Consider the following 27,624-nt stretch of genomic DNA (forward strand, 5'->3'; position numbering starts at 1 on the left):
CGGCTGCCGCTCCCCGCGCGGGGCGAACCGCCCAGCGCAGCGCCTGTCGCTTTAACCGCCCGCCGTGGGTGGTGGCCGGGCGCAGTGCGCATGAGTTCGGTGCTCGCCGGAGCCCGTGGCTGCTTGGAGTTGCTGCTTCTCCCACCTGCTGTCCTTCGTCCGGGCTCGTTCCCGCTTCTCGTCCTGTCCTTCACCAGCCGGACTGTTTCCCGCAGCCGGTGAGTGCAGCCTCGCCCTGCGCGGACTCTCGCTGAGGGATCTTCGCTTCCCCCTCGTTCCCGCAGCCGCGAGGCGCTGAGTTCCCGCCGCTCCGCCGGCCGCGGGTTCGCTCCCCCTCAGCGGCCCCTTCGGCGAAAGGCCGCGGAGCGCCCCGCGCGTTTGTCAGCTCTTGATATGAGTGGTTCAATATTGGTTTTATTAGTCACTAATGGGTTTTTAATTAATTTTTCCTTACGCCGGTCCGTGTAGCTGCGCGGTTCTCGTTCCGCTCTCAGTGAGGGGAGGCTGGCGCAGCCCCAGGGCTGCTGGGTTAGTTTTGTGTACAGAGCAGGTGAGGAGAAAAACTAAGAACTAACCGCTTTCCCACAAATGCGAGGCTTAGTTTCCCTGTATCGAGCTGTGTTAAGGGTTATTTTTTTGTTTTTCATTTTTTTTTTTTCTTGGATTTCTCTTCCCCATCGTATCCTGCCTAAAAACAATTTCTGTGTCATAACTGGCAACTTCAAATTAACAAAAAAAAAAAAAAAAAAAAAGGAGGAAAAGAGAATTAAAAAAGGTTTAGGTTGCATACCCATGCATTGTTAAACTTTCAGTGTATGGCATTGCTGACTGACTAAGGGTGATGGGAAAGAGCTGCTTTATTCCTCTTCATTGTTTTCAGACTATCTGCAATTTAATTTTAGCATTGGCAAAAACTGTTGGCTGAAATGCTGAAATGTAGCAGATTGTAGCTCAAAATGCCCTTTTTTTTGTGCCCCTGCCCTGTGTCAGGTGCCTTTTCCATCTGGAGATGTGAAGCGTGAAGACGGCTGCTGCTTCTCAGAAACATAATCTTGGGTACTTTGGGGAATGTTGAGTGTGTGTAAGAGAAACCACACCCTTAAAAACGCTCTTGGGATTTTTGATAGTCCAGGATCTCAAGGGCATGTTTCCTGAATAGTTTTTGTTTTAGTCCGGTAGCTGAAAGTGGAGATCTGCTGTGCTTGGTCATGGGCATGGGTGTAACAAGAGATGATTCCTGTGGTAACAAACATGCAGATGAAACCGGAAAGAAATTTGGAAACTTTGCAAGGATTTTAAGCTATAAAAAAATATCAGAAATGTAAGCAACAATTATTCCTTTCCTCTTCCTTTTATGAAGTGTACAGAAGGAAGGACTTCTTTCCAAACCCTGAAGCATAAGTCTTGGTTTTAGAAGCTTTTGCAATTTCTGGCTTAGGCTAATAAAAAGGGTATTACTTTAAGATTCTTCTACAGATCCTTGACTAATGCAGCATTGCAGATGGAGTTCATTGTACAGGTACCACTATAAAGAATAATGATTGTGCCTTTTCTCCTTCCTTTGCAGTAATTACTCCTGTATGAGGGGGGGAGCTGGTGTTTAAACAGTAAAAGGGCGGGTGGGAGGGAAAGTTAGGTCTCTAAGAAATGAAGATACTAATTATTTCTCAGAAATTGGATAGATTTTTCTAGCTGTGTCTTTCTTACCAAGGGTTTGTTTGGGGTTTTTACAGTGGACAGTGAATGAGTAAAATGAAGTTTTATGACTAGAAGTACAAGTAAGACCTGACACTGCAAAGGAGCAGGGCGATTTGCTTTTGCATCTCTATATTTTGTCGATAGTAAAACTCTTCTCCTCTTGGTTGTAGCTGCTGTTTCTCTGCGTGCCTCTGAGAGAAATATTAACCAAGAATGTTGGCAGAGGAGCTTGCTGGTTGGATATAGTAACTGAAACAACTTAACTCCTGAGCAGTTGACAAGTTTCAGGCTCACTGACCTTCTAAAATACCAGAGCATGAAAATAAATGAGTGTACCAGTGTGGCTTTCAAAGCCAGACAGACAGGCTGTGTCAAACGCTGTTACCAAGTCCTCCCTCCTTTTTTTGAATTAAAAAATAAAGGAATTTTAATTTCCAGTGTAGCTAACTGTCTAAAGATATCCTTTTCAATTGGGTGTGTATTGATTATCCTTGTACTGAGGAAAGTCCAGGGCAAGACTCTACTGCTCTGTTTTGCCAGTGCTGTTTTCAGCTCTGTTTGCCTTGGGCAGGCAGACCTTTATGTACTTACATAAGAATGAAACATGCTTTAAATTAGCTGCTTTTTAGAGCAAACACCTCTGCTTTGTGCTTCAGATGTCTTCTGCCCTCCTCCCTGTACCAGCACAGCAGTCACAACAAGAAACATAGAAGAGCAACCTAAGAATTGCCTGTGAGACTGTGACACAGACGTACCAGGGCTGAAAATTATCTTGCTGTCTTAAATACGTTGTAAAACAGGATTTGGTTCAGTAGTTACATAATGAAACCCTAAGCCCCAGTGATGCTACCTCTGTAACAAGACAGAAGTTGACTAATTACAGAGGAGTCTGTGCCTGAAATGGTTTGTGTACTTTTGATGTTTCTAAAGTGTTGTCTGTCACAGATAGTGCCACCCTGATGTTAACATAGACTTTAAAAGAGTAACTCTAAAATAATTGAACACTTTTCTTGTTGAAATTTGCATAAGGACATTTGAAGTCGGATGAGACCTCAGCCATTGCCTGGATGCGTTTGAAGCCCCATGTAATACTGGATATCTGGGTATCTCTGGGTATCATGTGTAGCTTCCCCACTGAGCAGATACTGGTCATCAAATCTCAACCACAGAGCACCAGTGAGAGCCTTATCCTTATCCTTGGGTAAGGCCTTAATCTGAAGAAAAGTAACTACTTGTCACTGGCTGTAGTTTTAGTTGGGGCAGGGAAGGATTATGTTGCTGTAAATCTGCGAGAGATGAGAGCAACTTCAGGGATCTTTTGTTTTAATCCACAGTGTTATATATGAACCTTTGCCACTGCTTTAGGCAACAGGATTATTCGGCTGAAACTGTTGTTGATGGAGTGATCTAGGAACTGAGTTTACTTACAAGGAGGTTTGAGGTAGTGATGGTCTAGGCTTTGGCAAAAGGTCTCTTGTCTTGGCTTGGTTTTCATCAGTTTCTAAAGCATAAGGTCTCAAAAAAACTAAAAAAAGGCTGTTCTTGAAAATCCAGAAAGACCAGTTAAAAATGAAGCACAGTACTGAACTCCTTTTCTGGTATCTTGAGGCTTATATTAATGTAGTCAGGGGTGTGACCTTAAGCATGATTTGGAGAATTCAGTGTAGTAATTGAATTATCACTTGGGTGATGAAAATGTTGGTTTGTGATTGTTTCCTTTCTTTCTGAGTGGTTGCTACATTTAATTGGAGATCCAATTCAGCAAACCATTTAAGCGTGTGATGAAATATCCTAGTGAAGTCAGCTGGATTTAACTTTTACTGAATTGGTGCCTTGCCCATCTAGTTCTTTTAAAAACTTATGTACACAGGTTTAATTATTTCACTGTTGGCAGCTCTCGCAAATTCTAGTGTGAGTTGTATGAATGACATTCAGTGTGTTTCTTGAGGCTCCAGCTTCCAGATTTAGAGGACTGAGAGATTCTTTGTTTTTAGTTTTTAAAACTAACGGATTTTGTAGCTCTTCAGCCTGTAGAGGAAAGTTTGAATTGTCATGAATGCATGACAGAAACCAGAAAGTTTAAAACAAAATATTGCATCGCTTTCCCTTGAATTCTGTGGGTCTTGTGTGGTTGGTAAGACTGTAATTACTTTGATTGTAGCTGCATCTCAGCCCAGGGCTGCCATGCTGCTGTGAGGGTACCCCGAGTTCCCGCTTTGCTAAATATTGTTCAAACTTACTCAATGCCTGTTCTGAAAATATCAATCAGAATTGATATCCAAGGTAATGTCTATAAAAATGCTGTTGGCCTGGTTCCTGTTTAGAGGACTGTACTGTCACAGACTGGGGGATGTGTGTGTGTGTGTATGTATTTTTTTTGTGCTTATTTTTTTAATGGTCAGCATTTTTATTTGGCTGGCTGTACTATGGTGACAGTCCCTCTCTAAACAAGGGCAGGAACTTTTCCTGGTTACTGAATGTTAAATAGCCATGACTGGTTTTGGACAGACAGGATTTTTTATGAGCAGATAAGGAATATGCATCATAGTAAAATGCATTAGCGCATTGATACAGAGAAGAAAACTCAGAATTCAGCTGTGTTGGCCAGTTTTGGTTTACTTTGATTCCTAAACATCAAGCATTGCCAGTTGTTACTTCAATTTTGTTTTGATTCTTTCTATAAGAATACCTTATAAATTTACTGTCTGATTCTGGGCTTTTTATGTGCTCAAAGTGATACCTCTTCAGCCGTCCTGTGTGCTGCTGGAGTTAATCAACGTCCCCATGAGGACTGTCCTTTGTAGGTGGTGCTGTCGCTTAGTCTATTCCTCTACCAGAAAGCTTAGGTATCCCTGTAGATCACAAGAGTGGGACATGAGTTCCCCCAAAAGCTCAAGGGCTTACTCTGTATTTCATATCCCGAAGGAGGTAAGAATTCAGTTGCTGGTAGCTCTGTTTGTAAGGAGGAATATGCCCACCTTAATGGATCAGTTGGTTTTGAGGAGCCTGTAACAGCAGTGGCTCAGTGAAGACAGGTCAGGGGCCAGCTGGTTGTGTTCAGCTGTGATCTCGTACAGCAGGTTTGAAGGTATGTTGCAGGACTGCTTAATACAAGGAAAAATTCATCAGGTTATTAGACACAAATACCTGGCCTGTTTTGGGAAGCCCTCGGGTCTCCTGACCACAATGTGCAGGAACCTGAATGAATTCCTGCTTTCTGCTTGTCTTCTTTTGCACGCTCTTCCCTCAGCATCTGCTGCTGTCAAAGGCTAATAAAGATACAGGTCTCTAGCTTGCCCCTGTACTGTCATTTTTACAGGACTTATCCCACAGTAACGCTTTGACCTCAGAGCACTTTCAGATGTATTTTCCAGATGCTTAACTTTCCAAACTCAAGCACCATCACAGAGTGCAAGACAACCGATGGTCTGTACAAAGCAGAGTGTGTGTTGGTATGTTGTTGGTATGTCTATATAGAGCTGACACATTAAACAAACCTTGCATTTCACTGGCCAGCTCTTCTGTTTCAGTCGTATCGTTGAGAAATGGCTGTTTAAGCACAGGCAAAGTGTGTGTGATACTCAGAGTACAGTCTAGGCTTAGAAATGTAGCTTAAAAACATCTTTTATGCAAAGAGTGTTCTAGAAATTGCACGTATATTGAAGGGAGAAAGAGACTGATATTGTGCCCTTTTAAAAATGCATGATAACTTTCTAAAAATTGTTGATTCTACTTACCTTAAATATATCGTGCAGTAAGTGGGATGATGCTGTCTACTGGCTTTTGGCTCCTGCCTTATGTGGTGGTTGACTTTTAGCCACTAAATGTCATCCATTTTTGCGAGATTGATCTTTTTGCCTATTAAGCCAGTCTTCAAACAGGATTATTAATAAACAGGTTTTTTTTCCATCTCCTGCTACTACAGAAATAGTCACTTACAAATGCTAACATTGAACTACAGTGCAGAAGTAATCTTAGTCAGCAAAACTGTAAAAATACCCTTTTTAAAAGGACAGACTGCACTGTATCTTTGATGGCAGCTTACTACAGTCTCTCTGAATTATGTGCCAAAGGAAAATTAAATCTTTGGAGGTAAAAATCAATGTTGACTTCAGAATATTTCAATTTCCTTCCACTAGCCTCTGAGAAACACACACAACAGGTGAATTCTATTGTTTTAAATACCTCATGAAGATAGTTCTAGTGTAACTGAGCAGTGATTGTTTCAGTTGATATAATCGCAGCTGCCCTAAGGTGCCTTTTTGGTTTGATATTTGGGCTCTTCTCTCCAAATAGTACTATTCCTGTGACAGTTCTGCACTCTTTTATCATGGTCTGACTTTATATATACATATATATATATATATATCCTTAATGTTACAGGCACACATCACTTAAACCAACCAAAAAAACCCCACTACCATGCATTGAATAGATCAAGCAACAAATCCTGTTGTGAGCAACTTTCATATTTAATGCATCTCTGAAGGTCAGGAGGAGCAGCCGCCTGTGGTCCTGCTGTTCTTGCTCTCTCTGAGGATGCTGACTGTGTTTTTGAACTGTTACCTAGGCAATCCCACTGAAACAGGGAGTGGGGTCTCCTTGAAATTCAGTAGATTCTTGGCTATTTCTATCTTAAATCCACAAAGTCTTTCACTTAGAGGGGACACAGAAAGAGGTGACGGGGGGTCTGTGTTAGCCATGGTTAGGAGGGGGATTTGTGAAGCATGCTCTGTGTATTGCAGCAGTGTAACTGTGCAAATATGTAGGAGTTTTGCCCTTAAAGCATGAAAAATACAGCAAAGGGGAGAAGAAATAATATGTGAATGGGTTACAATCTTATTGACATGTACCCTTGAAGTGTTAAAGATAATGTGAAAGGTGGAAGGGAAAAAGACTTGGTCCCCACCCCTTTTTTCAGGCTCACAGGCCATCACACCTGCTCCCGAGCTTCTCAGAAATGAGTAAAACCTCCCAAGCAGCCCCAGGTTACAACACAGACACAGAACTGATGCTGTGATGCTTGATCTTGTGTGGGTGGCACAGTTGCTGCTTTTATTCACTGTTCACACCTGTTCTTGAGCTCCAGTATGAGTAACAGGAGCTCGCTGGGAGCAGTTATTTGTTGTTATTTAAGAACTTGTGGCTTTAATGTTTATTGCTACTGGATCTGGATGTTCCTGCTGTCCTGGATGCAGATAGCCCACTATGAAGCTTAGACCTCATTATGTTAAGGTTTTCCTGTTGGAGAAAGCAGAGCAGTATTCTTAAATACCTTCTTCTCCTTCAAAGTTTTAGCCCATTAATTGGTTTCTTGATAACTTGGATTAATATCTTCATTTGGTTAGGCTTTAATGTAGGTCTTGTCTATGAAATGTGTTGTAATCTGGAGCCATGACCTCTCATAATGTAGTCTATCAAATGTTCACTAACAGTTTTGAGTATAACTCTAGAAGTCTAGTACTCTGTTTCCCTGAAAATAAGACAGGGTCTTATATTAATTTTTTGCTCCAAAAGATGCATTAGGGCTTATTTTCAGGGATGTCTTATTTTTCCATGAACAACGATCTACATTTATTCTTGAACAAAAAAAAAAATCAACATATATTCAAATACAGTCATGTTCATCATCTTCTGAAACATCATCATAACTCTCCAAACCCCATCTGTCCTGTTGTATTCTATTGCCAATTAATTTTACTTTTTTAGATGTATAGCTGGCTCGACACTATTTAAATTGACTTTTTTAATGAACTGTAACTAAGGCTTATTTTTGGAGTAGGGCTTATATTTTGAGCATCCTCAAAAATCCTGAAAAATCGTGCTAGGGCTTATTTTTGGGGTAGGTCTTATTTTTGAGAAAACACAGTTGTCGATAACACATCACTGAGGGACCGAACAAACACGGCATGTCCAGTTTATACTGAGGACACCTGGACAAAAAATGATGCTGATGAGAAATAATACTCACCTTATGTTGGATGTCAGTAGGAGTACTCACCTCTTGCTGGTCCTGCTTACAAAAAACATTCTTGTCCATCTAAACATGAACTTGAAAGTCATTATATGAAATCTGAAATCAGTGGGAGTTTTCTGTGAATTTTTTCAAGCTTTTCTCTGATAGTTTTGCCATCTAAAAATTATATATATATATATATATATTTGTGCATGTGTTTGTGTGTAGCATTTCAGAGGTGTCAAGATTTTCACTGATAATGTTGCCTTCTAAAAAATATATATATTTTCTTGTGTGTGTGCGGTTGTGTGTGGCTGTTCAGAGGCACAGAGTTTGTTGTAGGTGGAGCTGGATGTTCTAGACTGCGGCTGCTCTTTCCCAGTTCAGCTTTCTGCAGCAAAGCGTGTTGGTTTGAGCCTGGGTATGTGGCAGCCAGAGGTGCAGCACCTGCTGCTGGGCTCTTCTCTGCCTGTCTTGTGATTCTGAAAACCAGGACCAAGAGCATGTTTCTACCTCTGTGACATCATTTAAAACCACTATCCTGAGGATGCATTGCATCTATTTATATATTTATTAATAGAAGAAAGGCAGAATGTTCTTTTTATGTAAAAGTAAGGCTAAATCTGAATTGTTAGACCTAATGTTCATTAGAAAGGCTATCAGATGCTTTTATTATGGCAGTCCAGTGCTCTGTTCATGTGGATCGTGCTTCCAAGACTTGCTGGATCGCAGCCTGTGCCGTGTGCGATCTGTCCCACAGGACACAGGCTGGTGCCGCGGCACAGACGAGGGAGCGTTGGTACGTACCGCTGGTAATGTCATAGCCCTCTCCATCAGCGGGATGGAATTGTTGCTCAGCGTTGGCAGATGTTATCTCAGCGCCATGAAACACTAATCAGCTTACCGGGAGGCTCCGGTTTCTCAGCCCTCAGCCAACAGGGATAGGGAGGCAGGAGAAGCAATCCAATTGAATTAGAAATGCAGACTTGACTTTGCTTCTCATGTCACCTCTCGAACCATAATAAAGGGAGAAGCTCTCGGGAACCAGGACCATCTCATTTCATGTGTACAGTGTCAGGGTAGTGGTGTCCAGTTCCCAGCTGGTTGTGTTTAACATGGTACCTCAGAACAACTGTTTTTGAGGAATTTGTCAATCCTGCTTCCCAGTCACAGGCAGGGTGAATAGATGGACTGTTACAGAACAAGATAATTTCTTTTTGCAAAGGATGTTTTAACTTACTAGAGAAAGAAATGAGCTAGGTTCTACTTTTTTACCCACCCCTGTTTGTGCTGTTTGTACGCAAGGATGACTTTTATCTTTGTGATATTTTGAGAATGGAGGAAGAACTTTTGCCAGAGTGTTTTGGGAGGTGATGACAATTCAGAAAGGTATTGCCGAACTGAGCACTAGGGTGGCTTAAAAAAAATGGGGGCTTATGCACCAGCGCTTACTGGAGCAAATGTCTGTTCCAGTAAGTGTCTTCCAAATGTACAAGCACTGTTTCTTCATGGCTGAGTGAAATAAAAGCTCTGTAAGCTTTAAAATGCAATTTTGCTGTGTAACAAGATGGTACAGAAATGGCACTAAGTTTTGTTAATGGATCTTTCACCAGAAGAAGTTGACATAGAGCAGCTCCAGTAACACAGGAGTTAACTGCAGCAGTGTTAGGAAATAAACTGGTTTCTGTTTCCCTGAGATGAGCTGATAAATAGAGTTCTTGTCTAAAAAGCTAATAAAAGATGAAGATATTTGAACTGGATCAGTTGGTATCTCAGCTGATGGGGTTTTATTACTGTTAATTATGTGTCATAATGGAAAACAATCAATCTGTAGGACAGGTATGTATGCAGGGTCCATGCTTGTAACTGTAAACATCTGGTTTGGAAACATACAACATACAGCCTTGCTATGTTGGATTTTTAAAGTCACCATTTAGAATACAACCAATTTTTTGAAAAGGCGCCCACAGGTGGCAGACGTGTTCTAGAGCATATAGATACACCTTTCAGTAACTCATGTGGGATTTTTTTTACTATTTGTTTTCCATTTTTTTTTTTTTTCAAGTATTTTAAAAACCAAATTTAAATGTAACACCTTGTTCTCTGTTTTCAGAAATGAATAAAGTTAGCAGCCCTACGTAATACGCTGGTGACATTCTACACTGCATCGGGATCGATAAATCAAGAGAGTGTGATGCCTAGAAATATCCTCTCGGATTCCTCTGAAATGGCATCTGAAATATCTCTAAAGCACGCAGGTGAGAGCATGGAGATGGGTGGCAGCGTGGAGAATCACAGCAGCCAAGCTAAGTGCAGAAATCCTGCCTTGGTAAGTGTTTAATGAGCCTTATGCTTAATGATCCAAATTACATTACTAGCTTCGTTCACATCACAGGAATATTTTTTCCATTAAGTGTTGGGTTTTTTTATTTTGCAATTTCTAGTCATAAATGGTTGCTTGTGGTCTTGGCTGAAAGGCCAGATATAACTACTTTGATTTGGTACAGCAGCTTGTTTTTCTGGTCTGGCTGTCCCTGAGAGATTGGAAATTGCTCCTCTCTGGCTGTTTCTCCCAGAGAACCAGGAACGGTGGTGAGGAGCACACGTTATACTGGTGCAACCCTTCATGTGGTACACAGTTTGCAAACCCCTGCCCTTGCTTTCTTAAGTAGCTTGGGAAGGAACTTAAGGGTAGTGTTGCCTCTATATGCTGTTTCTTGCCTAAGCTCTTTGTTGACACTACTGAAGGTCGTCAGCTTATTCCACCTTCATGTAATTAGGTGAGTAACAAATACGTCACCATAAACAAAGCTGTCTTCACGTTAGTGAGGATGAGTGTGTGGCCATTTAAATAGTACGTGAGTAACTGAGGGAGTAGGATGCACTTCTGCATTTTTCCAATTAGCAGGATGATTCAGGCAATGAAGTCAACAGCACTGTTTGTACTGTGACAGGCTGAGCCTAGAAAGCAGGTATGGTTCCTTGCATTTTTTTTTTTTAATCATCACAACCATTTGAAAAGCATCCATTTTTAATTGAGCAAAGAGCTCTCTGGTAAACATGAATTCCCTAAATGGGAATCTAAATCTCTGCCTTGCCTTAAACATGGAATTAGGCTTTCCATATCTTTCCCTCCGCCCTCCCTGCTGGCTTCCTTGTAGTGAAGTAGTTTGTTACTGTGGAAGAATAAGTGATGAAAATAAGTTGGCAAGTTGATACCTGTATTTATCTGTACACCTCAGAAACATTCGGTGTTTTTGTGCTGCTTCGTGAGCTTTTTGGCAACTGAGGTAATTCTACTCCTTCTTGTTTGTTTCTAGTGAAAATACAACTCAGTTTACTATACTGCTGTATCCTTAATGCAGCTTGTGTTGCTAGTTAACACACAAAACAAGTATTACTGAATTTAGTCCCTTAACTGTTTCTGATCTGCTCTACAACAAAGGCCTGAAGGGTCAGGATGGGAGAGGTCAAGAGAGTAGCCAAGTACACAGTTTGGACTCAGGTATTTGGAGTATGTTATTATATGAAAACTAACTGGATCTTGGAGAATTACAGTGGGACTTGCACTTTGTTAAAGAATTACAAGTTAACTTTATGCAGAATTACAAGTTAATTTTATGTATTACTCTGACTCCAGTTTTCCAGGTCATCAAACCAGTAGCCAATCATGTTTCCGTGGGCTTTATTCTTAGCTGCAGTAGCAGGCGTGAGACTGATCATTTGAAAAAAATCAGTGTTGAATAACAAGGCTATGTATAAATCAGTGTTTGTACAGACTCATCCTGAGTCTGCTGTGTCAGAAAATGACATGAGTTCCCTTAGTCTAACTAGATCTTACCATATGATGATGCATCAGCTAGAATTGGAATCCCTTCCGACTCTGTAATGCTGTAATTTATAGATGGAGTAAAAGCTGGCTGCAGGTTTTGGCAGTTCCCATCAGACCTGTGCATCAGCAAAAGTTCCTGAAGCTTTAGTTTGCTTGTTTTGAGTCTGTGCCTGAAGAACGTGAAGCATGAAGCGACAAGTTCAGTTCTGGCGCCACAGATCCCCTTCCATGACTGTTCTTCCAGCACTACAGTAGGTGGCTTGTCCCTGACAAAAAGCATGTGTGCAATAACAGGTTGGGGAATGGAAACTCTTTTCAATAAAGGCATAATTTAAGTTTCTGAGTTTGAATATGAAGGAAATTCTGGTGATTGTAACTGAGTAAATAGGACTCAAGTCTTCAGTGCTGCTCAGATCTTTCCTTTTTGTGATCTGATGTAAGAAAGCCAAATTGTTCTACTGCTTGATACCTTTTATCTGTTCAGGCTTTAGAAATTCTCAGAATAAAGTGCAGTATTCTTCAAATATTCCTTTTCTATATCCTTACCTAACTGTGTGTTAAAAGAGTGATCTTTACAGTCCAGTAAGCATCAGAGGATTAGGAAGAGGAAAAGCTAGTTGCTGGAACATGTTCCTGGAGACCTTAACTACTTGTTTCAGTAGTTTTGCTGAAAAGATTCAGAAGATGCTGAACTTTTGATGGCCTAATGAGAGGGAGGGGACAGAACTTAGTGTAGACAAGTAATTTCTTATTAGACTAATTCTGAGAAAGGAAGGGGCAGGTTTTTTATAGGCACACCAGACCTTCTTAGCTCTGAAACAGAAGTAACTACAGATTTACTTGGCTCTTCATTTGTCATTCTGGGTCTGTTCACCTAGAGGCACAACAAGGGAGGTCGGTGTTGACTTTGAGGGTTTTTTTAATGGCCTTGCAAAGGAAAAAAAGCATCACAGGGTTTTTTATGACAGGCCTTGTGCTGCTGCAGGTTCCCTCCTACTTGATTACAATAAGAAGAGGCTCTTAAGCTTTTTGGTGTCAAACTGCATTAGTCACTAAATATAACCTTTGTGTTGCATCTGTGGGATTCAAACAAACCTGGGGATGTGATAATAGAGACAAACACTTGGAGCGGCTTTAGCCCACGCTGGCTGCGCAGGGCCGGTTTGCCTGTCGGCTGTTCTCGCAGGCTGTGTCTGCACTGGCACTGCTTGCTGTGGAACTGGTTGTCGGGTTAGGGATGACGAGGAGATGGACGTGAATTGCCATGTGCCAAAAAGGTCTTAAAATCCGGTGTGTGATTCTCACCAGTCAGGTCAGTTGAATTTTGCCAGGTTTCTCAGCTGCTTCTTACCTGCATGGTGGTGCTTTTAGTTAAACTTTGTCAGCTGCAGTCCTTAAAGGCAATATATATGTATATATATTATTTTTAATGGAAAGCAGGGTCCTGTCTTGATTGCAGTAGAATTATCCATATAAATGATAGATGTTCAGGTCTGAATTTGTGCTGCCAAACCTATCACAGCAGCTGAAGACAAGTACACGAGCCTACGTTTACATGGGAGGAATGTTTGCCTTGGTATTTCCCTCTCACACCATCACCTAAAGTTGTTTCTTTCCCCCAGCTTTTCTCTGTATCTTATAACTGTAAAAGTTCTTATACATGAGGATATAAATTTGCACATATATTCTTATTTCTTTTTAGTGAAGGTGGTTTTCTGGCTTCATGGAATCAATCATACCACCCAAGGCAGAGGGTAAACAAGAGCTCCCTGTTCTGCCTCCCAAACCCATTCCTGAGTGACACTCCCTGATATGTGGTGTAAGAATTAACTTGCAGTGAAATACGGTTGCAGCAACTTAAGGACACTTAATTCAGAGATAAAACTAGGTCTTGGCTTTTTTTTTTGGAAGCAATTTGTCTTGTTCCATTGACTGAATAGGCACAGACCGACTTAAGACCAATCCTTCTTTTTCAGTGCTTCACTCTGGTAATTGTACTGTGTAACTATTCTCAGCTATGAGTAACTGCTTTAGTTTCTAGGTGTGAATAACATGCTAGGACAATATATCACCCATGAAAATCATGCCAGAAGGTGCTGGTTGTACCTTAAGTGAGCTGTGCCATGTGGAACCGCACTGGTAGCGAGCTGTGTCAGTGCCTTGGATCTGATGCAACCTCGGTATTAAATATTCTGTATCTGAACACATCTTACTGAGTGACAAGTTTGAGGGACAGTGAGTTTGTGTTACTCTCAGTGGATTATGCTGTGGGTTGTTTTATTTTATTTTTGCCTTTGGCTCTGACAGATTTTCGATTAATGCCTGTTTATCACCACTCATTTTGGGGCAGTGGTGACCTCCAGAGTTCGATTAAGTGACTGTTTCTTTTGGTCCCTCATCAAATGGCTTAAATTGGCAGATAGCCATGATTCTGAAAAGATGTCTTGCTTATTCTGTGTGTTATTTCTTCAAACAAACTTCCTCTGGCTCTAAGGAGACTTGATACCCAGTCAGTGAAGATGGTTTGTCACTACCAAACACCTTGTATGGTACAGGTGACATTCTGGACATTGGTTACAAAGACAAAAGGAACAAGCATGCTGTGAGTAGTCTGAGCTGACTCAGTATCTTATTTCACTGACTCAGCCATTTAACTTGGGGTTTACCTGGTTATTTTGTAGTAATGGTGTCTCTTGGCGTCTACAAGTTAGTTGCTGTGACCTTTATCCTTTTTGGATCAGTACGGATGAATGCAACAGACTTCTTTTTTGAAGTGTATTGCATCTCTTTGCCAGGGCCTCTCTGAAGAGGATCTGGCACAGCGTGGTTTTCAGAATTAGTGGAAAAGGATATATTGTGTGTCTGTTAGCCCACTGCCACCTTTTTTTCCTCTCAATTTCAGTGTGCGGTGTTTTGTGATACTGAACTGTGCTTCAGGTACATTCAAGGAAAAGTCCTAAGAAAGTCTTCTTTCATAAAATTAATGTGGTTTTTTTTTTCCCCCCTGCCTTGATACTGATACCAATACCCTGCAGGCTTTACTGTACTACAGCATCTTTCACCACGTCCAAGTACTTTGCCAAATAACAATACCCCCCAAAACTGGGACTGTTTGATGTCTTCTATGGGTACAGCTGTCTTTGGGCAGGTGGAAGCCATTCTTTACAGGGTGTGGAGAGAGCTGTGCTGTGCTTCATCCACTTTAAATTGATTTAGGGTGACTTGGAAGCAGTATGCCTTTGGGAAATAAAAGTCATTGTTGCTACCAGCAGGACAAGGAGTAGAGAGGATGAGGGGCTTGAGTTCTGCTTGCTTTGGATCATGAGTATAGAACTAAGGTAAAGAGCCCAACTCTAGCAAGGACTGACCTTGCTGTAAAATGTCCTGTGAGAATGTGCATAGGACACAAATTGCCTCTAGGATCTACAAGCTGCATCATTTTGCTTCAAAGCAGGATCTGGTAAGTAAAGGTTATTCCAGCAGGTTGGCAGCTTTTCTCTGTAACCCTCGTTGATAGACATTCCTGAACTTCCAAAGCTGTTTCTTTGTACTGCGCTACTTCCTTCTTCAAGGAATGCTTGGATTAGAGTTTGTGGAACGTGAAAGCCAATTTTAACTTGTCTTCAGTGCACATAGCGGTCAATGTTTTATATATAAAAATATGTACAGGGCTGTGTCTGCGTACCACCTGTTCTTCCCTGTTTTAAAACATAATGTGCTCCAGCCTTCCTGTGCAGATAAACTCCCAGCCCTCCTTGCTTTCTTCTGGACCTTAGCCAGCTCGGTCGCATCCTTTCCAAAGTACAGCGACTGAATCTGAACTCCATGTTCCAAATGAGGATGTGCTGTTATTTCATCACCCTGGTTAATATATGCCAGAGTGACACTTGCATACCTGAACAGCACTTGCTTTCCTCTTTGCAGCGTTTAAACTGCCCTGCAAATCTTTGTCTTGTATAGATGCTTAGCTGTTGTTCATCACCTTATATTCATGCGTTCAACTGAATTTCATCTTGAGCACTACCAGCACGCTTATACAATTCACAAAGGTTTTATTCTGGCCCACCTCGTTCTTGCAGCAACACCTTCCAGCATAAGGGCATCAACAGATACTAAGTTAATTGTCTGCTGTCGTTAGTGAAGTATCAGATAACAGAGATGTGGGGATAAATCTCTTTGGGACTTGCCTTGTTTCATTATTCAATTTATAATACATTATGCTGCTTCTCCAAAATATCTCTCTCCCCCACCTCCCAGTTCTATACATATCATGCAGTGACTTCATCCAGGCATAGTTTCCATATTCATGTAATGAATATTCATGTACTAAAGCCTTCAAGGCTTATCACATCTCATGATTATGCCTCTTGGTCAAGCCAATCACCCTCTTGTCAGAAATGAGGTTGCTGAGAAATAATTAAGTTTTGTAAAAACGGCGTTTAGTGGCTTTTGTTTGAAATATCTCCCCGTTTTCCCTCAATCAGCCTGACTTTGATAACCAAAGAGATGTCGTTAGAGTTGAAGGAGATTTTTGTATTGGTTTAGCTTGCTTTAAAAGTAGGTTGGGAGTAATTTGATCACTTTATTACTTCAGTTCATTTAGTTTATTTTTTAAATACTTCTAGATCATTTATTTCTTCGCTTCTGACCTAATGATTATATGCTCTCCTAGCTGTTATGAAGCGCATAAGTACAATTATGTTAATAAACTGAAGAAGACAACATTCAATATTACAGTCTTCTTCACCAAATGAAATGGCATTATCAGAACCATCAGGTAGTGGGTTGTAGAGGAAGGACTTTTTGACCCAGCACACAGTTAAACTATGGAGCTCATTGCCACAGAATGCTGCAAGTGCCAGCTGTTTAAATGGGCTTAAACAATGAGACGAATTCATGCTAGAAAAGCTCATTAAGGATTATTAAGTGCACAGATGCGGATGCAACTGGGAAGTCCTTAAGCCATGTATTGCTGGAAACTGGATGTCGGGAAGAAAACTATAAATCCATGCAATTTCCAGCAGTGCTCTTCCCCCAGCCCCGCTCCCCTGTCCTGTGCATTATAGGGGGTTGAAGGTCGGCTGCTGAGCTAAATGGACTTTTTGGTCTGATTCTCTATGGTAGTTCTTGTTCTAATTCACTCGCTTCCAAATTAAGCGACACACTGGTACGATCCATTCTGTTTCCTTTTTCTGTAAATATAATCAAAAGGCCTTTTTCTTCTGCACTGCAGCTTTTGTACCTGTTCTGACACTGTTCCTGCGTGCAGGGCTCGCTCTAACCCGCTCCTTTCTTTTTACAACTGGAACAACCTGCCTCATTATTAGCAGGCTGAGGCCTAAGTAGTGCTCCATATGTCTCTTTTCCTACATATTAGAATGTTTCCTCCCTTCATGCTTTTTTTGAGAAGCATCCAGTCACTTCTCTCCCAGGGTGCTGTGCTTTTTAATTCTTTGGCACTGTCAAGGGATTGATGATGTATCAATTGAATCCACTGTTCTCCTGGTATTTCGCTAATTGAAGCGTAACTGTTTGACGTGGGTAGTACCATTTGGTTCTTGAGCAGCTTTCAGAAGAATTTATTTAACCATTGCGGATGTCTTGGGATTTCCCATACTGTTCTGCTCCTGTTAAAGCTGGGCTGGCCTCAGGTTCTAGATCTGGATGTGATTTTAAGAATTTCTTCAGATGCACGTGAAAAATTGTGGGCCTCTGATATTAAGTCACTGCTTTGTTAGGTGGGAAAAGGATCTCTTCTATGAAACAGATTATATTATTCTTTTCTGTTCCCTTTTCCCTTCTTTTTTTTCTTTAATTCTTTTACACCAAAGACCGTCATAAGTCTCTTTTTTTGGTATAAGCAGGAAATGTTTGGCTGCACAGAGATCTAAAATATTAATGCCAGCTGAGCATACTCAGCTATTTCAGCTGTTTGCATCTTCAGCTAAGGCATGATTTTCAGGTTTCAAATCCAGGCTGCCTTTTGACAGTGGCTTTAAAGTTGGTAGTGTTAGGTGTATGTGAGATTTAGTTTTGGGAGGTGTGTTTGTGTATTAAGAGTAGGGAGCTGGTGGAAAGTACGAGGGGAGTAATTTGAGTAGCTGAAAAGATTCTGCTTGGACTCCTAAAAACCCAGATTCTTCAAGGAGAAAGGAGACCTGGAAAACCAGCTCAGAAAGAATATGAACTGTTCCAGTACTTGGAACATGTGGGAAATGAACTAATTACAAATGGACATGGTAACCTTAGTTAAATCTGGCACCAGCTGAGTACAAGAACATTCCTCCCATCTTTCTGAAAGCTTTACTATAACGTAAGTAATATAAGCAGGCATTAGATAATATACCTCTGTTCTCAGTCACTGCTCGCTTTACATCTCTGAGCTCCTTTAGTTTGACCAACTTGAGTAGGTTTATTTTCACAGTGCTTGTGTATCTAAAATGGGATTATTTCCTTGTCTCTCCAACTGAAACGTGCCTCGCCTGAGGGAGTTTCTAGCCAGGCTGGATGCCTTGCATCTCAGGATGGTCACCTGCCATAATGCTGCCTGTTCTCCTGTTCTTTAGAGATGCTGGTTTTGGGGGTTTTTTTTTGTTTGTTTGTTTTTTGTTTTTTGCTGAGGAAATGTGACTTGGTCATCTTGAAGGAAAACTGCATGAGGGAAGAGACTGAGAGAGCTGGGGCTGTTCAGCCTGGAGAAGAGAAGCTGAGAGGGGATCTCATCAGTGTTTGTACATATCTCAGGAGTGGGTGTCAAGAGGATGGACCAGACTCTCTTCCATGGTGCCCAACAACAGGATGAGAGGCAATGGGCACAGACTGAAGCACAGGAGGTTCCATCTGAATATGAGGAGAAACTTCTTTCCTTTGAGGTGCCAGAGCCTGGACCAGGCTGCCCAGAGAGGTTGTGGAGTCTCCTTGTCTGGAGACATTCAAACCCACCTGGACACATTCCTGTGTGATCTGCTCTGGTGAACCTGCTTTAGCAGGTGAGTTGGATTGGATGATCTCCAGAGGTCCCTTCCAACCCAACCATCCTGTGATTTTGTGGAAGCGCCAACTGAGGTTGGCCTTTCAAATCTAGGTATGGCATTTAGTACAAAAGTATTTGCAGAGTGACAGTAGTTGTTTTTTGGTCCTGCACCTAAAGGGAAACTGCTCATTTCAGCGAGATCCATGAGGGATGGTGAGTCAGGCAGAGCTCTGCTGACCAGTCCCCCTGCAAATCTTAGAAGTCATGGACAAGTGCTTGGTCTTGCATCACAAAAGCAGATACAAGGAAGGGCTTCTGGAAGTGTTTTGCTTCAGTTCACATGCTGTTTTGCTCAGCTGTCTATCAAATGAGTTAAGCCCATGACAGAGCAGGTTGTTTTTAAATGGACAAAGTGCGGTGCACTGATTTCTGCGCTGTACCACACTCTGGATCTGCTGCCACCACAAAACTCTTAAACGCAACTCCTTTTTTTTCCCCTCTGCCTGCGGAAGTCTGGCTCCTGCAATGAGCTCACAGGCTACAAAAGCTTCTTGGAGTCCAGTTCAGCTCCAGCCGGGACCTACCCAACAAGGGCTCCTTTCCTGTCATTCTCTCGCCTACCAGACATAGCAGCTGTATGAGTATTTGGGTGGGGAAGGAAGGAGATTGCAACATCCATTAAGGAAAAAAAAGAAAAAGGCTTGTCTGTCTCTCACTTTTCAAGTGCAGCTGTAAAACTTTCCTTGGCCTTTGAAAAGTGAACTCTGCCATGCGGTGGGTGCTGTGGGATACGTCAGCCTTTGAAGTCAGCGCTTTAAACAGGCAAGTGCAAATGGCAGCCAAACTTAAGCTTTTGTAGCAGTTTTGCTGCAGGCTGGGGTAAGTTGTTCTGACAGCACACCGTGGATGGACAGCCAGCCAGGTTACAGGTGCCTCTGCAAGAGTCTCACCCTGCGTTCACCCTGATGACAATCAATTGGAATCTCTAGAAATGTAGTTGTAAAATGAACCTCTTGTCAAAACCACCCTATTTCCCTGCAAGATGCCAGTCTTCTGTTTTAGCAGAACACTGTGCCAGCTGTGGCTGCAGCCCGCTGCATCCACGTGGTTGCAGCCACAGATAAGCGATCCCATCCTGCAGTATCTGAGCCCAGAAGGGCTGAAAGGCTGCGTGTCTGTCTTAAGTATTCTGTTCATTTATTTACAGGGAAAACCTTCTGCTGGCCACTCAGGAGAAGGCAACTAATAGCCCTAAAGCATTTATTTTCTCATCTGTAGTGCTTTGAGTGCTTAGAGACTAACTGCCACCTGGTACAATGCTGCACTGAATAGTTCTTAATCTATAGGCATTACTTTTCTGCAGAGGTGCATTGTTCTGACTTTTAGTGCCGGGGATGGGGATAAAAGCTTTATTTGCACAGCGAGCTGAGTTAACAGGTAGAGCTGCACACAGGTTTATTCTATCCTAGTGTAATGTAAGATGATCTGAACAGGCATGGTGAGTTTGAAGCGAGTTGTGCTGCCCTAGCGAGAACACGTCTACCTCTGGGTATTTGCACTGTGTACTTTTATGTATTTACCTACATGCCCCCCAATCCACCATTGAGAAGTAGCTTTGTTACCTGCGTGCACAAGCAGATCACAGAATCACAGAATGTCAGGGATTGGAAGGGACCTCAAAAGCTCATCCAGTCCAATCCCCCTGCCGGAGCAGGAACACCCAGATGAGGTTACACAGGAAGGTGTCCAGGTGGGTTTGAATGTCTGCAGAGAAGGAGACTCCACAACCTCCCTGGGCAGCCTGTTCCAGGCTCTGTCACCCTCACTGAGAATAAGTTTCTTCTCAAATTTAAGTGGAACCTTTTGTGTTCCAGTTTGTACCGATTACCCCTTGTCCTATCATTGGTTGTCACAGAGATGTCCTTGGAGAAGTGAAAAACAGAGGAAAGAAAGGAAACAGTCTTGTATTGCTTTGCTCAGGCCTTCACGTTAAGTTACTGATGGCAGAATTTCCAGTATATGCACGGTGGGAAAGAAATCCAATCCAGAAAAGGGAAAACGTCACTTTATTTTCAACAATACTTCGTTACATTCCAGAACTCACACAGCTCTCTTGGGAAATGCCTTTCCTGTATCCATTGTCTCAATGCAGTGCTTTTCCTAATCATTCTTTGTCATCTCCAAGCTTCTGGAAAAGTGAGTGTTTCCCAGGGTGTAGGTGGAGGGAACAGAGTTTGCGCATCGCTGCCACACTTCTCATAGGGATATTGTGTTCATCAAGAGCAGTGACTCATAGAAAATGAAGACTGGGTAATCCAAGTGATTATTTATCACTTCTGTGGTCTACAGGATTATTTCCTGCTGGAGAAAATAGCCCAAGGCACTTTACTGCTAAGAAACACATCTTCATATTTATCTGAAATTTTTCCTTTCTGTAACTCAAAGGTAAAAATATTCAGAAACCCTCTCCCTCCTTATTATTTCTTCTTTGCAATCTACCACATAACTCTTAATAACTCAGAGATTGTGGTGGTAGAGCCAGGTTTTGGCTCCAGCTCTGCCTCTAAAAGCCAAGTCTCACTTGGGTCTGGAGCAAAAAGGGAATCGACCCATTTGTTGGACTGTTGTGAATGCACCCATTGCCTCCCATGCTGCTCCCCTCAACCCAGCACAGAAATTCAAACAGCTTATTCCAGTGTGGAGCCTGAAGAAGCTCTCTTCACCCTTGTAAAGGCACAGGTGTGGAGGCGTTTTTGCTGTTTATTATTTTTATTATTTTAGTCCACTTTTATTTTTTTTAGCAATGTGTTCTGTCCAATTCAAATGGACACTTGTTGTCTGAACTGAAGTTGGGTACTTAAAAGGATGAAATACTAGTTGCTGTTCTACAGTCAAAACTGATGTACTGTAAACTCCTGGCTTTTCTTCTTTTTGTTTCTTTTTACATTTTTTTTTTTCTTCCTGTTTCATTTTAGTGTCTAAATGCTCTTTGGGAAGGGGTGAATCAGCAAATGGGAGATGCTTCTGATGTGACTGCTGCCTGGTTTATCCTGCCTTTGAAAAGTGGTGCTGTGTCTGCTATCACTGTACTTACCTGTACCCACCTCTGGGCGTGAATCTTTCTGATATTTTTCTTTTTCTCCCCCATAGGATGACGAGAGTCTGAAACACTTAACTCACGAAGAGCAGGATGTTCTCATGTTCTTTGAGGAAACCATCGATGCCTTAGAAGATGACTTGGAGGAGCCAGTCCTGCGTGACAGTGGCATCCACTGTCAGTCTCCAAGGTCAACAGAAGAAAATGTGTCCAGTCACTCAGAGACCGAAGATATCATCGACTTGGTGCAGTCAACGCCCGAGAGCAGCGACCATGAAGGGCCTTCCAGCAGAGACGCAGAACCAGGTAACAGGATTTCTTGAGTGTGGGTTTCCCTTTGGCCCTGACGTACTCTAATTCTCAACCGAAACAGCTAAAGAAATTCTGTATCTTCTTTACTCCTCAAGATGAATCTGTTAGACATCAGGAGCTTTAAGGGCTGTGATTTTTGACTTGGGATTTCTTAAATAACTTTCTTTCCTTGTGGAAGTCATGCGTATGATTGTTGTTGAACTGCTCTCTCGGTCGCCTACCTGGTGACTGAGCTGGAACAGAACGGAGTGTTATGCAGAATCATCACAGCAAGGCAGAGCAGTGCTCGTCAACGTGTTCACGCTCTACTTCTTCATAAGACCTCTTCAGACTTTTTATGAGAGTTTTAAGATAGCGGATTGTTTGTGGTTTCACTTTGCGTGGGACTCAAAGGGACATGGTTCAGATTGGATATTAGGAAACATTTCTTCATGGAAAGGGTTGTCAGGCATTGGAACAGGCTGCCCAGGGCGGTGGTGGAGTCACCATCCCTGGAGGGGTTTAAAAGATGTGTAGATGAGGCTCTTAAGGCTCTTAGTGCTAGAGTTAGGTTATGGTTGGACTCGATCTTGAGGGTCTTTTCCAACCAAAATGATTCTATGATCAATAGGTTTGCAACAAGATAGTGTATGGTGTGTTTTCTTCACCCTGTAGAGTTTGTTGTCTGCGTTTTTGGAGAATGGATTTATCAGCTGGTATATTCAGTGGGATGTAACGTGTCCTCTCCTGGCTGTTATAATAAAAAAATAAGAATTGCAAAACTCTTACAGAAAAAGCAGCCATTGCAATACAGTAAAGCTAACACACTGATTGTGAGTGAATGGCAGATAGAGGGCTTCTAGTGAATACATTGTAAATACGGTGAGTCAAACTATAGCATCACCTACAATATGCCATTTCTAGGAGTTCAGTTGTATTTTCTTCTGGCAATGTGGGCTGAGTTTGAGTTAGGAAGGTTGGGGTGCGGGGAAGGACTGATGCTGGCTAATCCTGGGTGAAAGCAAGCCGTGGAGTCTGCTCTGTGTGAAGACTTAATAACATTATTGCTGCTTTGTCTTTCAAGTGTCGGATGCTACCCAGAGAACAGAGAGCCCCGAGCCGGCTGTACCTGCCGACCTTCCTCCACATCCCCCTGTACCACCAGCCGTGTCTGAGACGCTTCCTCTTCCTCCTCCGCCCCCTCCTCCAGTTCAGCATCCGAAATTGCTCCGTTCTATCCCCACCCCGCTCATCGTGGCCCAGAAGATGACGGAGAGCAGGGTGCGCTTCCCCAGTGCCCTCAAGGAAGGGAATTCGGACAGGAAGAAAACACCTGTGGCCAACGGTGATTATTTTGTGGCTCCGAAACACCCTCCCGCACCTGCACCCAAACTGCACCGGTTCCCCAGCAACATCAACATAACGAATGTCAGTGGCAAAGAATTCAATGAAACTATTTCAAAAGCTGCAGTTAATGTCCAGGAGCGCAGAGCTCAGGTGCTGGCCAACATCAACGGGGGAGCTTTTCTGGCACCTGAACTGGAGGAGAAGCTGCAGAAGAATGATTTCTTGTCACGCAACAGAAGTTCTTCCTTAAGGGATCTCTCCTCTGAGCAAACACGGTACGAGGCCCTGACAAAACTTGGCCTAGTGAAGGGAAAGCCAGCGCAGGACCAAGTGGACCGTGCCCCAGGCGCTCAGCAGCTGGATGTGCAGCCCAAACAGGCAGACGCTGTTCCCAACGGGTATCAGAACATCCACCAGATTTTAAAAAGTGAGCCCAGCCCCTTCCTTCCCACAGGCAAAACTGTTACAATCAAACCAGAGGTAGCTCTTGCTGCTAACAAGGTCAGCAGCACCCAGCAGAATGCGGCAAAAACTTCTAATGACTATAAACCAGCCGGTCTAAACCCAGACATGAGGAGGAGATCGGGTTCGCTGCCCAGACCTTCCGGATTCCGATCCCAAGGGATAACAGTCAAGTTTTCTGGACGCGGCTCAACAGAAGAAGCTCGGAGAGAGGCGCTTCGGAAGCTGGGACTGCTGAAAGAGACAGCGTGATTTGGATGGGGACATTTTAGCGGGGGGGGAGGTCACAGCATGGTTTTGTGTTCCAATAGTCCCAACAGGAATGGGATTAAATAGATTGGAAGATGAAAGTTTTCTGCTTCGGGGAAGCTCAGGCGGTACCGGACGCTGTGGAATGAGTGTTGGTGTCTGTCCCAGGGCTGGCACCACGCGCCGTCACACACAGCAGTGGGGTTCGGCTCTCCCTCCTACAGACACACTCACCTGTTGCTCTTTGTGACCAAGAGGAGTTTTATTTAAGTCGTGCTGGACTGTAGCAGACAGCATCTCGTTAATGAAGTGAACAGTGCAGTATTGTTGTACATAGCAAACTGAATGGTGAACCTTCCTTTTGCTCTTTGTGAAGCCAAAAGAGAGCTCCATTTGTCTTGCTCATGTGTATATCTGTTCGTGGGAGCTCGCGATAATGTCAAAACTGAAATTTCTGATCAGCGTGACGCACTTCTGTGACTTTTTGTCTGTATCACCCGGCTTGGCTTTGTTCCCCGCCAGCGGTGGAGTCCTCTGCTCCACTGCTCTGTCCTCACTCGACTCAACACCGCACAGAGGGTGGTTTCTGCTCTGATTTTCTCCTCGACAGAGCGGCCCAGGCTTTGTGGGGGTGACCGCATCGCTCTGCTGCTTCACCGCAAGTCTTGCCTTTTCTCCCCAGCCACCTGCTTCTCGGTCACGCTCCAGCAACGCCGTGTCTGGTGAGAGGCACCAGAGAAGCCTCAAGGACACGCATCAGTTCTTGCACTGACAGCCAAAGAGTCTCCTCGGCAATCTGTGACCCCAACTGTTCCGATGATCATACAGCAGAGAAGCCATAGGAACAAGTTAAGTTTGTACCAAATGTAAGAACCTTATGTCAAAAGTCTTTTATGTTAGGGTTCCTGTGAAGAAACTGTTACGTTTTGAACCGTAGCTGTACTACACTGAGTAATTTTAAGTTCTGTTACTTCTAAAAACTGGCATTGGATCTTCCTGTAGCTTGACAGCTCTAAATCCTCTGTTCACAGCCTTACTCGGTTCTGCCCTGCCAATGCATAACACAAGTTACAGCCAAAATTATTGGCGGCTAAGTGGAGTTACAGGAGAGCGCTGGATGCAAGAGCACACCGCTCCGGAATGGTCTGAGTTGGTGTATTTTGCCTTTGTTCAATGGATGTGCTTTCAAAGATGCCCCCAAAATATATTTGTGTTGTTGTGACTCTTTTTTTTTTTACATGGCAAAGCTGCTGTTCTACGTTAAAAATCCCTTTTTTTGTATAACCGAAAATACCCTGAAAAGCCATTTTAAAATCAAATGCCAAACTCCAGTCCCTCTGAATTTCTCACTGTTTTTCCTGCATGTTTAAGAGTTCTTTGTTTTGTTTTCTAAAGGGAAAAACTCACTTATTCTCTGCACTTTCCAAAGCCTCAAGCAGCCCCCTCTCTTTCCTGAGAGCTGAGTAATAAACCTTGGAGAAGAAGAGGGGAGTGGCTACAGTAGAAACTAACACACCCTTCAGCTCCGAGCTCTGACATAACTGTGATAAACAAGCTTGTCCTTCTTGTGATAAAGTATTTCAAACTTGCTGAGCTGTACTTGGAAATGAAGCTGTCGCGAAGGAGAAATCTTCGCGTCATTTTCAACCTGCCTCATAAGTTAAAGTTTTGGTTTTAATTATCTGCTTGCTGCTTAAATTTTTAATTGCATTGCTACGCTATCTGTCTGGTTCTGTTATGTAGTTTTTCTTTTCAGCCTTTTCACTGGGTAAAGGATCATGTTGCTCCCTGTGACAGCCGCACTATACATAAGCAACCAGTAATTAAAACACGTGGCACTTAGGCACGCATAATCAAACAGAAGTGCTGCTGAAACAAAAACGGCTGCTTGATGCTGCAAGTGCTTATTTAGCTGGACTCTGAGTCTAGTCCTAAATTGGAGAGACAAGGAAACACAGAAAATATATCGAAGCACCTGCATCGGTGGAGCCCGGAGTGGAGTCCTGAGTGTGGGTGATGCATCGTAGTTTATTGACATAACCTGCTAAGTAAATTTAAATGTTTCACGACTTTTCGTGCTTTTAAATCCTGTGAAGGCAAATTCTTTGTGATGAATGTGAAGTGTGTGCAGAGCAATCATCTTCACATCTAATCATTTCTTGCCAGCTCTTCTTTTGAGTTGTTTACAGCTGAGGGTCCATGCTAAGCAAACAGGGGAAAAAACCCAACCCTGACACTATTCAATAACTCTGTAACATAACCCTAGTGAAAACAATAATAATAATTAGATGTGTAATATCTAAAGCATAAAGCTGCAGTATGCTGAAGTAGCTGGATGGTGTTCTTTCATCCTTTGTGCAGGGCTGTGTCCTCAACTGGTGGGAAGTGAGAGTTAAATCTTCATTAGATAAACCAGTTTCTACACAGGGAGGACTTGGAACGAGGTATTAATTGTGGCCCTTCATTAGAGCAAATATCCTGCTGGTAAATCCTTCTCTGTGCCTAAAACTGTAGTGAGTAAAGCCATGTACTACATGAAGATAAGAGACTAGCTGCTAATAACCTGTATATAAATTTAGCTCTATTTTTTGTATCTTGTTTTGTGTGTATATGTTGCTGTGATTTTAATTCTTTTCCCCCTTGTGTCAGAGCTAGCTATCTTGCACAAATCTGATGAATCATCTATTAAACTGGGATAAAACCAAGGAAACGATGGCTGATGGGAGGTGGAATTTTGTTCTTTGTCACCCAGTAGCATGCGTCTTCCTTGGAGGATGGAGTTGCCTTTTTTAATGGCTAATATTGGTTTAATAACGTTGCTTTTTGTGGTTTGTAATGAAATGCTGCACAGCTGAGATGGTGGCTAAAGCATCTTGTACAGGGACTTGTCCTGCTTCAAGTAGGGAATGTTTTAGAGTTAAAATTAACAACCTCTGCTGTTGTACGATTATTAAATTGACATCAACACCCTCAGAAGAACAGGTTATCAAGCATGGCTGCTTTTTGCTCAGACGCCCCAGGGTCAGCACTGAGTCCAGGGGCTGCAGCCCCAGGTTCCCGCAGGCAGCAGGAGGCTGGGTTGTGGTGTGTTGCTGCCCCAGGTTGTGCTGGGGGCAGCTGGAACCCTTGACATGATTGCACTGTTTTGAAAAGGGAGAGGGTTTTCTTATTGTATCTGAAATACAGGTGGTGTCGAGCTTCTGTCCAAGTATCAGGAAAGGGTTGTCGGGCATTGGAACAGGCTGCCCAGGGCAGTGGTGGAGTCACCATCCATGGAGGGGTTCAAAAGATGTATAGACAAGGTTCTTAAGGTTTAGTGCTAGAATTAGGTTGTGGTTGGATTCGATCTTAAGGGTCTTTTCCAAGCAAACTGATTCTCTGAAAAAGCACCAGCAGGTCTGCCCAGGGAGGACTTGGAACGAGGTATTAATTGTGGCCCTTCATTAGAGCAAATATCCTGCTGGTAAATCCTTCTCCGTGCCTAAAACTATAGTAAGTAAAGCCGTGTATTACATGAAGTTAAGAGCCTAGCTGTTAATAACCTGTATATAAATTTAGCTCTATTTTTTGTATCTTGTTTTGTGTGTCTATGTTGCTGTGATTTTAATTGATTTCCCAAGCTCAGCCAGTCCCTGAGCTTTCCAGGGCTGCCTCGGGGCCTGGGTGCAGGTCTGGGCCAGGACAGGACAGGTGGCCTCTCCTCACTGTGTCCAGCTCCA

At 42.8% G+C, this 27,624-nt stretch overlaps 2 protein-coding genes across 3 annotated transcripts in view; both read left to right on the forward strand.

The window, feature by feature from the left end:
• PROSER2 (proline and serine rich 2) lies at window positions 1-26,849 on the forward strand. Of its 2 annotated transcripts, XM_082072721.1 has the most exons (4): window positions 1-218; window positions 9,768-9,983; window positions 21,610-21,862; window positions 22,932-26,849. In XM_082072721.1, exons 2-4 carry the CDS (start codon window positions 9,849-9,851, stop codon window positions 23,906-23,908), a joined length of 1,365 nt encoding a protein of 454 aa, XP_081928847.1. In that variant the 5' UTR covers window positions 1-218; window positions 9,768-9,848; the 3' UTR covers window positions 23,909-26,849. The 2 variants fall into 2 exon arrangements, with proteins under 2 accessions (XP_081928847.1, XP_081928848.1); XM_082072722.1 differs by lacking the exon at window positions 1-218 and having other exon boundaries at window positions 9,776-9,912.
• Window positions 19,862-27,624, forward strand: part of DHTKD1 (dehydrogenase E1 and transketolase domain containing 1) — a 106,291-nt gene continuing 98,528 nt past the window's right edge. Inside the window, exon 1 of the mRNA XM_082072668.1 lies at window positions 19,862-20,209. The gene's annotated coding sequence lies outside the window, so the exon portion shown is untranslated. The remainder of the gene's footprint in view (window positions 20,210-27,624) is intronic.

This window comes from Streptopelia decaocto (genome assembly GCF_964273445.1).
Source record: "Streptopelia decaocto genome assembly, chromosome: 1".
NCBI lineage: Eukaryota > Metazoa > Chordata > Aves > Columbiformes > Columbidae > Streptopelia > Streptopelia decaocto.

Bases quoted from the DNA above. Each gene is read 5' to 3' on its own strand.
- PROSER2 (XM_082072721.1), top strand. From the start codon at position 9,849: ATGCCTAGAAATATCCTCTCGGATTCCTCTGAAATGGCATCTGAAATA. The intron at 9,984-21,609 runs GTAAGTGTTTAA...TCTCCCCCATAG, and splicing joins AGTGCAGAAATCCTGCCTTG to GATGACGAGAGTCTGAAACA. The intron at 21,863-22,931 runs GTAACAGGATTT...TTGTCTTTCAAG, and splicing joins CAGCAGAGACGCAGAACCAG to TGTCGGATGCTACCCAGAGA.